This window comes from Labrus bergylta, chromosome 12, assembly GCF_963930695.1.
Source record: "Labrus bergylta chromosome 12, fLabBer1.1, whole genome shotgun sequence".
NCBI lineage: Eukaryota > Metazoa > Chordata > Actinopteri > Labriformes > Labridae > Labrus > Labrus bergylta.
In genome coordinates, this window is record NC_089206.1 from 11,896,021 (window position 1) to 11,912,545 (window position 16,525).

Genomic DNA, 16,525 nt, shown 5'->3' on the forward strand with positions numbered 1-16,525 from the left:
AGCATATAATATTGTGTTTCGTTATTTCATACAAAAACTGAAGTATGAATAGTAGTTGTTTTTGGTGTATATGAAAACAAAATAGATTTAGCACAATAAGGTCAAGGTAAACTTTATTATCCCAGTGGTGCAATTTGATTTAAATAGTATGTTATAGATGCCCTGGTAGCAGGAGGTCGTTAGCTTTGAATATAGTTAGGCCAGGTGTTTTATCCGACCCACACTCTGATGATAGGCTAAGCGAACTAGCAGCAGGCTCTAGCTTGATATTAAATGACCCAACAGGAAAGTTGCATCAATATTGTCACCTAACTCTCAGCAAGAAAACAGTTCAGTTTTGTTTCAAATATGTTCAATTATATACCTTAAAAGGTGTAACAAACATTACATGCAAATCTATCTCTGCAAAGCCATTTTTTAAGTTTATTAAAACCTTTTTCAAGGTGCTTTTTAGATCTCTGTTTACTTCCTGGCTTTGACCATGCCACATGGCTGTGTTTCTAGGCACATAACTGCCCTCTCATCAGTTTTAAACTAGGAGCATCTGCAACATTGTAAAAAAACATATGTCAAACAAAACAAGGACACATTCAGCACCCATTAAGAAAGTGGAAAACTCCATATACTACTATGAGTCATAAATGACCATCAAATGTATTTATTCATTGTAGTCATTGTGTTAGGACAGTGTAAATTATTCAACATATTAGTAGTATGCATCTTAGTTAATATGCTGGAATTAGCACAAAAGTTAAATTTTATCCGCAGTCCTAGACTCAGTCTAACTAAAAACAATTGTACACTTACAGGACACCTCACCGGACAGTCCACAAGTCAGATCAGCACACAGAACACATTAAGGCATAATGATCTCTTAAATGAATGCCTGTTTATTTTCAGTACAGACTTAATGTTTCTGTTCTGCTTTGATGTAGGTTGTTACACAATGGCGTCTCTCAAAGTGCCTCTTTAAATGACCCTTGTCAGTCATTTTCAGGCAGTTTGAGAAGACAATGAAAAATAATTTTAACAATCATAATAACAGTTATTTTTCAATGTTTTTCTCTTCTTTTTGTTTGTTAGACTCCAATTGATTTATTCTAGTGAGCTGGCTTTTACTGCTGTGAAACTGCCTAAACCATGTTGCTGCATCTTTAATCTTCTTTTGCTTTTTAAGCCATGGATCAGTACACTTTCCAAAGAAATCAAAAGATCAGCTCAGAGAATTAACAGAGCCTCTTTAATGCCCTAAAAAGCGATGTAGTAGCTCTCAAAATGTCCATCTATTCATCGAGTTTTCAAGGCAAGCTTGTAAATTGCGCTATAGTTTAAACTTAAATTATGAAACACCACAGGGCCTTCTGGATTAGAGTTTCAGATAGTTCTCCAGTCCGTCTGTGTACCGCACTTTTCATTTTGATGACAAGATCATAAATAGAAATGGTTCTGCAAAGTCTAACAGAGGCGTTTTGCAATTCCAAATCCCATTCTCTTGCCTTATCATCCCACATTTCATACCTCACTGCTTCCTGTATTAAAACATAATGTCTTTTGCATTTCACATTGCTTTATACTTTCACTGAACAAAGGTAGTCTCTGTTGCCATGGCGATTTCAATTACTTTCAAGTATTAGAAAGGCAATCCTCAAAGAAATTGGCAGAAAGGTGTTTTTCTTTATTAGGTTAATTGGTTTTTTTTTTGTAACGCATTAAAATAATTTGTTTGTAGAGATTGAATTCGACTTTGTGATCGCAAAGAATTTAGTAATCATTGGCAGGTTAATAAGGTGGAAAATAAATGAACGACATAGTGTTCAGGTCATCATTGTTAGCATGCTTGCTCATAAGCAGTGGCCTTTTCAGTCTTCCTACTCTCTCTTACTTCACTGTGTGTCATCTCTCTCCCAGCTGGAGGAGCTTCAGTGGCCAGATGGGGAGCAGGAGGTGCCTATCTCTGTGTGCAGCCTGCCCTGCAAAACTGGGGAGAGGAAGAAGAGGGTAAAGGGCATGCCGTGCTGTTGGCACTGCGAGCTCTGTGATGGCTACCAGTACCAGTATGACGAGACTTCCTGCAGACTGTGTGCATACAACATGAGGCCCAACCCCAACAGAACCGCCTGCCAGCCCATCCCCATTGTCAAGCTCGAGTGGCACTCTCCATGGGCGATCATCCCCGTCTTCCTGGCCATGCTCGGCATTATCGCCACCATCTTTGTCATGGCGACCTTCGTACGCTACAACGACACACCCATCGTGCGGGCATCGGGCCGAGAGCTGAGCTACGTGCTGCTCACTGGCATCTTCCTGTGTTACATCATTACCTTCATCATGATCGCCAAGCCTGACGTAGCTGTGTGCGCCTTCAGGAGGATCTTCCTGGGCCTGGGAATGTGCATCAGCTACGCCGCACTGCTCACCAAAACAAACCGGATCTACCGGATCTTTGAGCAAGGCAAGCAGACGGTCACGGCCCCTCGCTTCATCAGCCCCACCTCCCAGATTGCCATCACTTCCAGTCTGATCTGCGTTCAGCTGCTGGGCGTGCTGGTGTGGTTCGCCGTCGACCCTCCAAACACCATCGTTGATTACGATGAGCAGAAAACCATTAACCCCAAGCTGGCCCGCGGCGTCTTGAAGTGTGACATCACAGACCTCCAGATAATCTGCTCGCTTGGCTACAGCATCCTGTTGATGGTGACCTGCACCATCTATGCCATCAAGACAAGGGATGTACCGGAAGACTTCAATGAGGCAAAGCCCATTGGCTTCACTATGTACACCACTTGCATAGTCTGGCTGGCCTTCATCCCGATTTTCTTTGGCACGGCCCAGTCGGCAGAGAAGGTGAGTCATTTTTTCTCTCTTTTGCTCTCTCTCTGTCTTTGTCACCACCCCTCTCTTTGTCTGCCTCTCTCCCCCTCTCACAAATGTCCCTTTCATTCCTTCAGCCCTGTTTTTATCTTGTCCAAACACATGCACACATGCATATTTGTACTTAGACAAAAAAATGAAAACACAAACAGTGCACAAAGCGAGCACACAACCCAACACGCATATTTTCGGACTGTATAAGTTATTGGTTCATTTTCTTTTGATTTTATATTCTCGTGGTGTTTGGGAGCCCACACTCGACCACTGCAGACAGAAAGTGATATACAGACAGAGGGAGAAGGGTTGTTAAGCACCAGAATCCTGAATTGTCTGACATGGAGTTAGGATGGGGGTGCTGGCAGCCCCAAATGCCATTATCTTAGCTATGACGCCTAGGGCTCAACATATACCATCGTGCCTTTTTCTACAGAGGGAGACAAGTGGGGTTGAGTAGGTGGAGGAAGAGGAGGATGAGGAGCTGGAGGAGGAGGAAGGCAGGGAGAAGATGGGGGGGGGGGTTAATAAAAGTTTGATTCAACACATTCCATCTCTTGACGGGCAGCGCTTGACTCAACAAAGCATTTGACATTGGCTGCTCCTGGAGTTGATTGAGAATCTGACATTTTGACCTGATGCGCTCGTCATTGCTTATCTGGCCAGGTCCAAGCAGAATACAGATGCATTCATCTCACGAGCTGCACAGCGTTGTTCGGCATGGCATGCATACGAGACGGCGCGAAAGGGAAGTTTTCCGCTGACAGAATATCGATGCTGACAGGAAAGTGTTACTCCTAACCTTTTGAGAGACACACCGTTCAATATCCTCCCTCCTAAGCTAGCGCATAAGATGGATCAGAAACTGATTTTCCTCATCTCAATTTGCTGCTGATTTCATAGATGAATTACACCCTCAGCAGCGATTAGGAGTTCATTATGCTACTCGCGGCGACTGGCGAGGCAGTAATGTGTTTATCTTTCCCCTTTATGCAGTTAACTCTTTCTTCGCACTCGCTCCTGCCTTACACTCACCTCCAGTTCACACCACCACATCCTGGCCTGGTAATGGCTTTGGTGGGTACATTTCATGCTTCTTCCCCTAGACACTGCTAGGTGAGAAGTGTCTTTGCATGTCTCGATAGCATCCTTTGCAAAAGTGTAAGGTTGAAGTGAAGTTATCTTATCTATCATTTAAGCGTGCTTACACCTCTATTATTTGTGTGAGCTAGCAACATGTTTCTATTGAAACTGTACTTACCGGCACTAACAGTCCAAAATACAAAGAAAAATGTTAACAGCTGATGGCTGAGGTTGATGCTTTGTGGGTGTAGTTGGTTTGACTCTGTGTTGTGATATGTTAGAAAGTACAATAGCATATTTTCAGACTGTCCTTGAGCTATTTGTTATCTCACCTCTGGCAAGATCAACCTCTGAAAGAAATCCTCACAGATAAAGTAAGGCTAATAAAAGCTCACCATAAATGCCCCCCAACGATCCCAACATCTTAAGTGTTTAAGATGTCTAACCTTAACAGTAAAAGCAAAGTTCTTCTTTTCAAAAAAACCCTAAAAAAACCGCCTGAAAATACAACATGAACATAGAAAATATTATTTCTACAACGCTTCAAGTCCACGCTTCAGCCGCATAAAACTCTTCTGTAATGTTGAATATTCAAAATGTGATCACACTACTACAAGTGCACATTTGTGTGTCGATCTGTATGTGAATGAGGAGGCAGTGTGATCCATTGTGATGCATTGGACTTAATCTTCACTTTCTAAGTACCATGTCCTCTTGGATTTTTAGCAGCAAATTTGACCACACACACACCCACACAGATTTGAACAATGTCTCTCACCTGGGCTCGTCTAATATCAAATGATTTATGAAAACACTTGATATGATCGCAGCTGCCGGTGATAATCCATAAAGTATTATGACTCCTGTTGTCCTTGTTGTTGTTTTGTTGTTCTGTGTGGTAGCAAAAGTTGTGTCAACGCTGAGTGGAATATTCGTTAACTAAACATCATTTAGACGCCCTTGTTTTCCCACACCTGTGGCTCCCTCTGCTTTCCCCATTCACACTCATGTGGAAGGATGCCATACAGAAACCGTAACAAAGGTCACAGAGCCCCTCCTGTGCACCTGCATGTGCTCAGTCAACAACTCAGCACTCTCAAGTTAATTACTCTGAGAGTCACTGGCATCCACATCCAGCTGTCACCGGGCTTAGAGATCAACAGACGTCTAAAACAAACTCCAGGCCTGCAGGGCTCCCTTCATACACATTTTTAACAGAAAACAGAGAAATGTGCAAAATAGTGATAACAAAGTCCCAAGAGCTATTTTTTTATGACTGCAGATGTTGCTTTTGAGGGAAGGGAACAAGCCAGTTGATTTAAGGGATGCTGTCACCGAACAAGAGAACTCTCTTTTTCAGTGACCTTTGTGACTGCATTACACAACTTTTTCACAGTTCAGATGAACTAGAGGATTGTGAAATGAAACATTTCCCAGAGATACAGAAACTTTCTCTGTCACGCTAGGATAACTTGATGCCATCGAAACATTTCTCACTGCATGTCTGGTAACCACTTAGGCCATTGTTAGTTGTCTCCTGAACCCACAAGCTACTTGAGAGAGAGAGATCGTGCTGCCACCTTTCATTAGCAGTGACTAACTATTCTCGGCCAAAACGTTCCCATTCCAGCTTTCAGCAGGCAAAACAGACATTTTAACCTCTAATCCACTTGTCCTCACTTGACACAAGTCTGACCTGACACTTCATGTGGATCCTTTTTAAAAAATAGAAGATGAAATTTGTCTGCCTATCATTTGTTTCATGGGGGAAGCCTTGTCTAGGCTGCAGCAGAGGCAGACTGCAGGCAAAAGTTTTGAAACCGGTTGTCAAGAAGGAAAAGTTTTCGTTGTTACATTGACAGATCCCCCAAGATGAAGAGGTGACATGACCCCAGCCTGCATTTATCATGCTTTCTGAGAGTGTGACATCATTGTTTCACAGCGTTCAGAGCCACAAAGGATGAGGAGAACCAAAAGGCAGGCTCTGGATAGATTGCCACGGTAACAGTTAAATACAAAATAAAGTGAGCCAAAACAAAGTATGCATTAAATAATGATTCTGACCAATACTACCTGTAGACACCAGTGGACTTTAAGTAAACACTGGAGAGCCACTTTGCTGGCTTGAAGTTAAAGTACACATATTCAAGCAGAAGGTAACTGGACAAGCTGCTTGAAATGACAGAAGCCCTATCCGGCCTCATAGATTCAGAAATCGCATCATGTTGCCTTCATTGATTACTTCTCTCAATGGAGAAATTAAAATCTTCTACTTAATGTTCCCTATTGGTGGAAGAAAACTTATTTCTGTAATGTCACCTCGTATTTTTAAATACAACGTAACAACATCAACACACTTTCAAATATTGCCGCTGTTTTAAAATAAAAAACTAAAAGACTAATAAACAACATCAAAGTCCCAATATTAGATATAGCAGCTCAGTTAAGATATCTACAATGACAATCAAGAAATGGAGGGAGACGGAATCGAGTAAAAAAAACAATAAAGATAAAGCGGCCAAAGCTTGATTGAGCAAACAGAGTCTTCTTTATTGCGCTCACATTGTGTTTTTGACTGAATTATCCCTGTTGCAAAGCTGCATGTAATTGCAAAAAGGTGAATAATTGTGGAGACTGGAGTTTCTGCAGGCACAGGATTTGATCCTTGCTGTAAGACAAGTTAAAGATTAATTGTCAATGGCTTAAAATCTTTTGTCTATAAGCATTAACTAAACATTACGAAGGACATTACACTTTTTTCACAATGCTAAAAATGATCAAAAATGTTCTTTCCAAAGATCTTTTGGACAGTGAGTATTGATTTTAAAGGTTTAAGACACTTGGTATATAAGGACCCTGATGAGAGCAACAACCATAGCATCATTAGAGAGGAGATAGTTCAGCAAATCCAGTTGGAGAGTCATCAAAAGGACTTTCTCTCATAGTTTTGGCTATGAATTACCTTTTTTTTTTTTTTTTTTTAAAGCAGAGCTTGGACATATGTCACAACCTATTTTTCTCCCAATCTGAGGTCCTTATCATGGGACCACTTTGAGTCCAAATGAAGGGAGGACCGTCCACACAGAAAGCAGAGTCTGGGTAATGGAAAGGGACTCTGCTGCACAAAGTCAGAGAGAGTTATTCTTGACATGAGTTGGGCTAGAAAGTAGGCCACCTAGAACAACAAGAGACATCCAGGTAGTTGAGAGGAGACTGTGAATCCCCTCATCCATTAAAGGCATTCTTTTACGGGGCGGAGAGCATCCCAATTGTCACTTACTGAATCAAGTCTTTATCGCTGCCTGCATTTATAGTACTCAACCACTGCCAACTAAATTGCCTTTGCAGTAAGTATATCCCTGGCGGGTGTAATTATGAGAATTACCCTCAACAGCTTATTTGTCTAAATGGAAGACTTGTCGTTTGTTGGGGATTGATGTTGGAGTTTGGCTTGTCAATGAGATGTAAAATTTAGATGCAACCGTTTGATTCCTGATGAGCGCGTTAATAAATCATTACTGTAGCTAAAAATAGAGAGTTGCCAAGCAGTTGTGAAAATGACTTCATGTATTTATTTATGTTAAAGCAACTGGAATTAATTATGGATGTTCTGTGACAAGCTAAACATTCGAGTGGAGGTGAGAGGGACTAAGAATTTGGGTCAAGCTCATAAGAGAGGCACAATCAAAAAATCTCTGTCTCAGTGATTAGAGACAGAAAGAAAGAAAGAAGGATATATGTGTGTGTGGTTGTGCGCATTTGAAGCTGCGTTAGAGGGTGTGAGACACTACATACCTACACATGTTGTGTGCGTGTGTGTGTTTATTTGAGTGTGATGGGTGTGAGTAAGCACCTAACGCTTATTGGGCACCTGCTCCTGAATCAACTCTCCTGCACGGTCAATAAATCAGCTCTGAAAGGGTCAGCATTGCAGAGTCTAAGGTATCAGAATCTCATTAAAAGCTTATTCCAGCCGTGTTTAGTTGCTTGCACCAAACTCTGTAGTGTTGCTATGGATACCAGACAGGTTACCAATCACCAAACATGGAAACACCGAAGAGTGCTGAGATTCTCCGGTGATTATCTTCCGACGCTGTGTGAACCTCTCGCAATGCTTTGATTGGTTGCCCTAATATCTAATCGTAAACGCTGCAAATTCCCAGCTCGAGAAACGAGAGACAAATGCAGCGTTTCCACTCTTCCGCAGCTTGGAGTGGCACAGAACAGAGTGCACAGAGAGCATTGTGATATTCATATTGTTATTAATGCATGGTGTATCAGCCAGATCACTGACTCTGATGCTGTTGCACAAACAGGAGGGGATGGAGAAAAAGAAGCAGTTGAGTGCATTGGCATGTTGCTGTTATCAGGCATCTGGATAATTCGCATAGATTGGGAGACGAAAGCATGACTGGCATGTAAATGAGTCCATAGTGTATGAAATAAATTACCATTAGTCATGCTATTTACCAAGAAAAACTATGCAAATGGTGACATTTCTTTCTCTGCTTGTATCTGTAAGCAATTCACTGCTCTGCAGATACACCGTGCAGGCTAATGTGTTTACAATTGTATCTCTCCACTGTCCATATCACCAACGGCTGACGGGAAGGCTGCATATAAGTGACATTTGATGCTTTCAAGTGTAGTAGATTAGTGGGGAGGCTCTAGTGATGTGCTCTCGAAACAGCCGCTTGCGGTGATTCTTCCCCCTCCAAGAGACTTAAATGAAACAAGAGCCTCTTCCATGTCTGCAGAATTACTGATTCCCTACCTCTTAGTGAAGTCACTACCTTTATATGAAGTCGCTATATGAAAATAGTATTTAGCTAAATTGTAGCATGAGCCGGGTTGCGTAAGGGCAAAATTACAGTTTGACAGTGTGAAAAGTGTTATGTAAGCTCTGAAAGGGAAGGAGGCATTAAAGGGAATGTACCTGTGCAGGGCTCACATGAATGACAATCTTATGAATGATACCACTTAACACAGTGAGAGCCTTTCACAGGCTGCACTCCAGTGTGTGCCGAGCTGCAGGGAAACAGATGTAGATCTGTTCTGTACTGCAGATCCAGTGTTCTCAGCCCAATTGTTCTCTTGGAGGAATTTACATTAAACTGAGCACGGCCACATGTATTGTTAAGTCTAAGAGGATGCAGCTCTGAGGGTTTTAATTTGGTCCGGTGATTACTTGACGGATGAGATAAAACGTGATGTGAAGGAAGGGAGAGTAAAGGGGACTGCAACATGTCACGGCAAAATCCTTCGCACGACAGTCTAGTCTATCAATCCAGTCGAGGGTCCGGCTGGACAGACTGGTGGAGAGGAGGCCATGTGAGGACATTTTGATAAAGCCGTGGTGATGCCTCTGCCATTGTCATTAATTCGCTTGAATCGTCTTTGACTTGAATGAGTAGCTGCAGGTCAGGCTTTAATAAATGCTGCTGGATTATATTACATCACGCATGGCTGCTCCTTTCCCCACAGCGACACATTACAAATATCCAGACTTCCCACATATCTAATAATGTTAAATTACACTTTTGTCACAGTACTGAATTATCCTGAGATTTTGTACAGAATTATTATGAAAACAAATATATCGTCCAATGATGCAGGTCCCTGAGTTAGGAAATATGAGGATTTGAAAAAGAGAACATGAGCGATGAACCTTTTCCACTATGCTTGTATGTTGTTATTGGGCTGGAGTCTTTATTAGGCTTCGCCTCATCACTGTGCTCAACAGTGTGACTGTTCAGTAATTGGCCACAGATGTTTAGCCATTATAGCTGTCTTGTGTCTCATTTTCTTGATAAGAGTTTAGATGCCACTCCTGACTTATTTTTCTGCCTCATAAAGCTGCCAAATCAAAGTTAATACAACATAGACAGAACCTGCCCATTTCCATTATGTTTGCTGCTATTTCTGTCTGCATGCAATAACTTTTCTATTGTTCCTTTTTTTTTTTCAGCTGTACATTCAGACAACCACTTTGACCATCTCCATGAACCTCAGTGCCTCAGTCGCACTGGGCATGCTCTACATGCCCAAGGTGTACATCATTATCTTCCACCCTGAGCTCAACGTACAGAAGAGGAAGCGTAGCTTCAAGGCGGTGGTCACAGCTGCCACAATGTCATCACGTTTGTCCCAGAAGCCTAACGAGAGGCCCAACGGAGAGGCCAAGACTGAGCTGTGTGAGAACCCGGCTGCTGACCCCATGAGTAAGTAACCCGGAGAAAGACAAATAACGCCTCGGAGCAGCAAAGACATGCACCATGAACCATCCACGTTTAACTTTACATTAGACCTCATTTTATGTGTAACAAGAATATTTAAAGAATTAAATAAAACTCTGAATGCATTCGTTTGTTAAACACAAAATGAATGCGTTATGTGTATGACATAAATTTTTAACTATGTTGTGCAATGATCACCAAGTATATAGTTTATAGTAGGTTTAGTAAATATTCATTATACATGAATCCATATATTTTATATTTTATATAAAACACAAACAATCAGACCTAGGAGTTTTAATGGTATATTCTCATGAACTGTGATTGAGATATCTCTCTCACATTCCCTGTATTACATTAGAAAAAGTCCCATCACAGCTGTTTAATTTCTGGACTATATGTATAATATTCTAAAGAATGGACCCAGTTATCTCCTTCCTTGATAAACGGTTAGACCTTTAGTCCAAGTGCAAGCTTGAAAGAAGATGGGAGACTTGCTCTCTGAAGAGATTTGAAGGAGCAGGGCTTTGTCGCCAGGAATGGAGGGAGATAATCTGTCTCTGTAGCTGTGAGTTACTCATACCACCCTTCATCTGAAACAGTGAGCGTGATCCTGTTAGCAAAGATAATACCGGGTATTAGCTGGTGGCTGGGGAAGCTTACTTTCTTCCATCAGTAGGTGATATTGTGTTTGTTTTTGATGAGAGAGAAAAAACACTTCTTTTTTTAAATGAAACTGCAGTAGCTTCATTTGAGAATAATGTTGCCATGGAAGCATTTTGCTCTTCTCTAGTTGTCAGAAGGAAGACATAGATGATTGACAGCACATGCAAATCACACATCACTGGCTCCAAAGGCCTCCTCTCCCGCAACGCTTCTAATCACATAGAGCTACCATGACACCCACAGGTGCAACAGCCCCTCAACCGCCCCTTTTGAATTACGCCGATGTGATGACAGATTTTGCCTGGGAATTTCTCCAAACACCCAACGGTTGTCACACTTTACTGTCATGAGCCAAATATGCTCGAGTATGTGTGTATGCAGACAACCATGAGGGTGAATAAGTCTGCAGTTTTTCCGTGTGTGTGACTGAATGTGCGAGTTACACACATAGAGAGCTGATGTAAGTATGCCAAGGGACGGGGAACATACCCTTGCCAGTCACATATGTGGCTCAATGAGCAAATGCTCTGCATGGAGGGTGAAACCTCAACATCTGTCGCAGCAGTTCATCTGAAGTCCCCAAGCAGGGCATGCAGTCCCTGGAAGGCCCTCCCAAAAGTGCCCAATATCATCTGCTCTGTGTGTATCTCACCTTCTGTCTCTCCTACACGAATATCTTCTCGCTTCGTCTCCCCCTCCCGCACACTCTCTCCACCTCCCACCCCTCTTATTTAGCAGCAGGCAAAGTGACATTTATTAATGGACAATTTATGTGCATGACCGCCCCAAAAACCTGAACTGTGCCTTGGCCATCCCAAGAGGATGTCCGTCAATTCCTGTAACCATCAGAGCGCCAAATCCCTCCTTTCAGGCCCCATCAGCCCAGTGTGAGACGACTGTGAGTGATTTATAAGATCGAGAGCATTAGCACCTCTGCAGATTTATATTGGTATTGATACAATGTAATGTGATCATGATTACAACTCTAAGAGACAGGAGTATTTAGACTGCAAATGAGAGATGCTGAAATGCCTCACTGGCCTGAACTGTTTGTTTTTTCTCTGATAAAGATCAACCAGAGGTGTGTGTTGTATGAACACGAGTTATGTGGGAAGGAAACAGAACTGGAAAGAAAAAAAAAAGATAAGAAAAGCAATGGTGGTGCACTGGAGAGGAATTATCAGCTATTGGTATTTAAAATTCAAATGATAGCGTAGGTAGAGGTTTAAATCCAAGGCAAATAACACACACGCGCGCGCACACACACACACACACACACACACGCACACAGACTGTTTGCTTAATAAAGACGGCTTTTCCTTAAGACTGTTTATGGTTTTGCAGCGAGAATCTGTGGTACATGTACTAATGTTTTATTCATCGTACTCTCTGGCCAAGACTACAAAATCCAGCTGTAAAGAAATGGTGCTTCTTTAATTGCATAGCCCATGGGAGTTGGTCGCCATAGCAACATTCAAGCAGTAGGATAAGAATTTATAGCAATGTCTTTGATCAAGAAAATGTACTGTACATCAACCTTCTCCACCAAACAGAAAGGACAACACACCCACAGATATACATTACTGTACATTCACATTCCCTCATCCACATCTGGATTCACCAGCAAAAATAAACCTGAAGACTAATCTTACATCTGAATGCAATTCCAATCCTTAGAAAACCTCATCACAAAAATAAAATCACAACAAACCAAAATAACCTCTGTTCACAAAAGAATGTGCCTCAACTCTAAACACAAAGCTCATATTGGTCCCTATAATGAAATACTATACTTATAGGAGGACACACACACACACACAAAGAGTCACCTAGGCACTCAGCCACATTCTGATATGTTTCCATGGCAATCCAGACTGGGATCACATTGCATGCCCCAGCATTTGTTCGGTGCTCACTTGTATGCTGTTTGGGTTTTTTTATCACTAGTTAACATCTGAAAATAGAAAGAAAGGCTTTACACAGGGGCATTGTGAGTTGAAATGATACACTAGACCAGAAAATATTGCTACAGATTGCACACAGCTGGTGATGAGAATGCACGGCACGGAAGGGAAAGTTCACGGAAAACAGGGGGATGTTTATTTGCCTTCTGCAGGATTTTTTCTTTTGATTTTTTTTTATTCCTTTTTGTTTTCCGAAATTCTCAAATTAAATTGTAATCTTTTCTGTTTGATGTTTTTTACTTTGTTCTCAGGTCAAGCAACCAAGAAAACATATGTTAGTTACAACAACCTCAGGATCTGATCTGCTTGAAAACGGATGCTGTTTTAATCCATGATTGAGAAGAGGACGGGCTCCAAAGAAACAGAACGAGAGAGAGAGAGAGAGAGAGAGAGAGAGACACGAGGACAAAAGAGAGAGCGCAGGCATCCCAGCACCACCTGCAGTACCTATGCACTCCAGGGCTGTGGATGGCATCCAACCTCCATCCAAGACATGATCCATGAGTCCTGGCAGAGACTAGCACAGCTGTAGGCCAGCGTGGTTGGTTGAGCCTCACCAACCAAACAGTAGAATTTAAACATGTGTTGTGGCCCCTTTTCTCTCTGATGGAGAACAATTTGCCTGCTTAAAGGGGTCACTGCAAATGAGGACATCCGTGAAAGAAAAAAAAAAAAAAGAGGAAAGTGGATCTGCTTTCAAGATATTTTCTTTTGAAATGTCATTAAAGCCATATTCTCTTGGGGTTCCCATTATCTGATTTCTGTTTGTATTGTTTCTGAGTGATTTTTTTCTTCTGTGCCTCTTTTTCTTGCAGTTGATTTCATAACCTTGAATGACGAGCTCTGCCACATACAGTATTTTGTTTTACTGAAATCAGTCCGAGATGATTATTATGTAAGAAGTGATGGGCATTGTATGTATATTTTTTTTGTAAATATTTGAGAGTATTTTCATGTTTGGAGTACAACAAACTAGATATAAAGTCTTTGTTCAAAATTGGATTTTGAATGGTAATGAAAAGCACCACAAAGTGTTCACTTTGCATGTGCCAATGTATGTCTGTTCTATTTGATGTAAACAAAAAAAAAAAGAGAAATAAATTCTGAAAAGGATATGAGCTTCAGCATCTTTCTGACGTTTTTTTTTTTTTTTTTAAAGCAGAACTGAACTTCATTAAAAGACAGAATATGGCTTTAATCTGTTGTTGAATTGACCTCCCACTCCCCTCCTGTATCTGCAAGCATGTTTGTTTTATAGAGTTTCGTACGTGGGTATATTATGCCTCATTATGGTGTGGGAAACATAAATATCAGAGCAATCATGCAAGTATGTTGTGATGTCTGTCAAATTATGAACATGTAATAAAATCATTTTGTTATCTTTTATACAACTAAACCAGAGGGTATATCATAGTTATTTCTGTTTGTATGTGTGACTGGGCATGTGTGTATTTCATGTTTATATCGACGTGTGAAGTACAATTAATCACTCCGCTGTTTTGGGTTTCTGTACACTGATGGAAATGTCATGTGCTTGTCTAAGGTCTCACCCCTATGACGAGGCAAATTAGCGAGTTGGTTGAGCAGTGCTGTCATGCAGAGGAGATGAAACGCTGTGGAAGAGCAGAGAGGAAGTCCACTAGCTGACTCCTTCACTCACCCCTTGGTCTTTCTGTCTCTTCCCTTGTTTCTTTCTCTTGTTCTTTTCTGTTCTCGCCACCATTCCCCTGCATGAATCTTATTACATGTCAGATCAATTTGTCCTGCTGGTCACCAAGTCTTTACAAGCTAACCACTCTTTATTCCTGTGGCTGCCTGCAAGCATAATGTTGCTATTTTCAATATTGATTATTACATAAAACATGAATAGGCCACGCATGAGAGACTTCTGTTTCTTCAACCCGGTAAGCATCTCCCTCTAGGCTGTTACATGGGCAAATGATATATGAATGAGAGATGCTGATTCCTCTTTTTTTGTCTGTGTGTGTGTGTGTGTGTGTGTGTGTGTGTGTGCGCGCGTGTTGGTGTTTTTGTGTGCGACAGACACAGAGAGAAACAGAGGGGAAAGAAAGGGAATGAAATTCTTACCCAAACAGGTTTTCTCTTGTTTCCCCATCCATTTGTCTGGCAATTCTCTGGGCTCCTGTGGGACCAGATGGTCTTTACTTCTCATACGCACAGTCTGTCATTTTGTGTCGCACACAGCCAAGAAAAATCCCACTTATGTCCAATTAAGACTAGCCTCTCCCCACCAAATTAATTGCCTGTGTCAGTGTCTGTGTGCAAGTAATCAGTAGGGGCTGTACAGAGTTTAGATGTGCAGCTCAGCAAAAAGAAAAGACACAGCCTGAGTAATAGCTTTTTGATCTTGATATGACGCCAAAACTTAAAATACATGATATTTGATTTGCAAGAAACAGAAATGAATCATAAAGTTGCATGTTTGTGCATGTTTTTCACCTACTTAAAATAGAGTAAAAGAATGGTTTACTCCATCTCCAAACTCCCAAGGCTCCTACGTAAGGGCCCACCTGCTCGGCATGCACCTGTTCTGCAGGCAGCAGTTTCCTGGAAGACACAAGCAGGGAATACATCAAAGGGAGGGAAACTGATCAAGCTGGACTGTGAGTCCTTCAGGAAGACTTAAATGTTTAAAACACTTCGGACTGTCAATCACAAGTTATTTTGATGCAACCCTTGAAGAAGAACAATAGGTTTTTTTTAAGACGTGCGCACACTCCGTCCTTAGTGCAAGTTTGCCCTGCCTCGTTACAAAGTTGTCAAAACTGTCCTGAAAACTGTGAAAGAATTACATGCGCCTGTGTGACCAAATTTGGATGACAAGGTGACACTGCTAGTACATCTCAGTGCTCATGTGACTCGTGGAAGTGCCAGCGCGAAAAGGACAACAAACTCTTCTATCAGAGTTTTCATGTCACAGTTGTCCGGCTCTGCCTTTGAAGAAAGCTTTCCTTATCTTGTCAGAACTCCTGATGCGCTCTTTCACAGACAATTTACTGATGCTGGGTCTAGATTAGCTCTGTTTCATGGCTCCTGGGCTCTGGGCTCTTCTATCTCTCCATAAATGTCCAATTATCCAACTCCAGCCAGAGTGAAACCTTATCTGCTTCCCGTCAGTAACCAGCTGAGGCCTGATCTTACATGGGATGGATAAAGACAAGCCTCACCATTCTTATTTTTTCCCCCTGCTGCTTCTTGTACTCAAAACCTCCTTAGGATGTGCTTTGTTTACCAGCATGTGTTTTTTCAGCTGTACAAACCAGGGACAGCTACTGTTTCCAGCACATAGTAACACTGAGACTTTTTAATTAGTGGTACAGAAGGATAGCCATTGGTTGGACATGAATCACAACATCCGCATCTCGGCAAAGGCGCTAATTATCATCTAAAAGAAGATCACAAGTAAATTTTCATGAACAGGCTACGCTACTGTTTGTTTTTCTACTAGCGATCCAAGAAAAAAAATACAGTGCATTTTTACAGTGAATAAATTAGTTAAGGGCCACTGAGTGTTAGACCTGCTTGTTGATTTCCATGGGCTGCTCAGTGTGTGTGTGTGTGTGTGTGTGTGTGTGTGTGTGTGTGTGTGTGTGTGTGTGTGTGTGTGTGTGTGTGTGTGTGTGTGTGAGAGCACACGTATGTTTGTCACAGTGTTATTGTTTTTTTAATCAGCAGAAGAGACCAGGCATC

At 41.7% G+C, this 16,525-nt stretch overlaps 1 protein-coding gene across 3 annotated transcripts in view; it reads left to right on the plus strand.

Moving 5' to 3' along the window:
- grm7 (glutamate metabotropic receptor 7) overlaps positions 1 to 14,210 on the plus strand; it is a 65,047-nt gene extending 50,837 nt beyond the window's left edge. For all 3 annotated transcript variants that reach the window (XM_029276569.2, XM_065961374.1, XM_065961375.1), the window contains 3 exons: positions 1,909 to 2,844; positions 9,917 to 10,169; positions 13,066 to 14,210. In XM_029276569.2, the coding sequence (XP_029132402.1) occupies positions 1,909 to 2,844; positions 9,917 to 10,169; positions 13,066 to 13,115 (1,239 nt within the window). In that variant the 3' untranslated portion in view covers positions 13,116 to 14,210. The remainder of the gene's footprint in view (positions 1 to 1,908; positions 2,845 to 9,916; positions 10,170 to 13,065) is intronic.
- Positions 14,211 to 16,525: the final 2,315 nt, after the last annotated feature.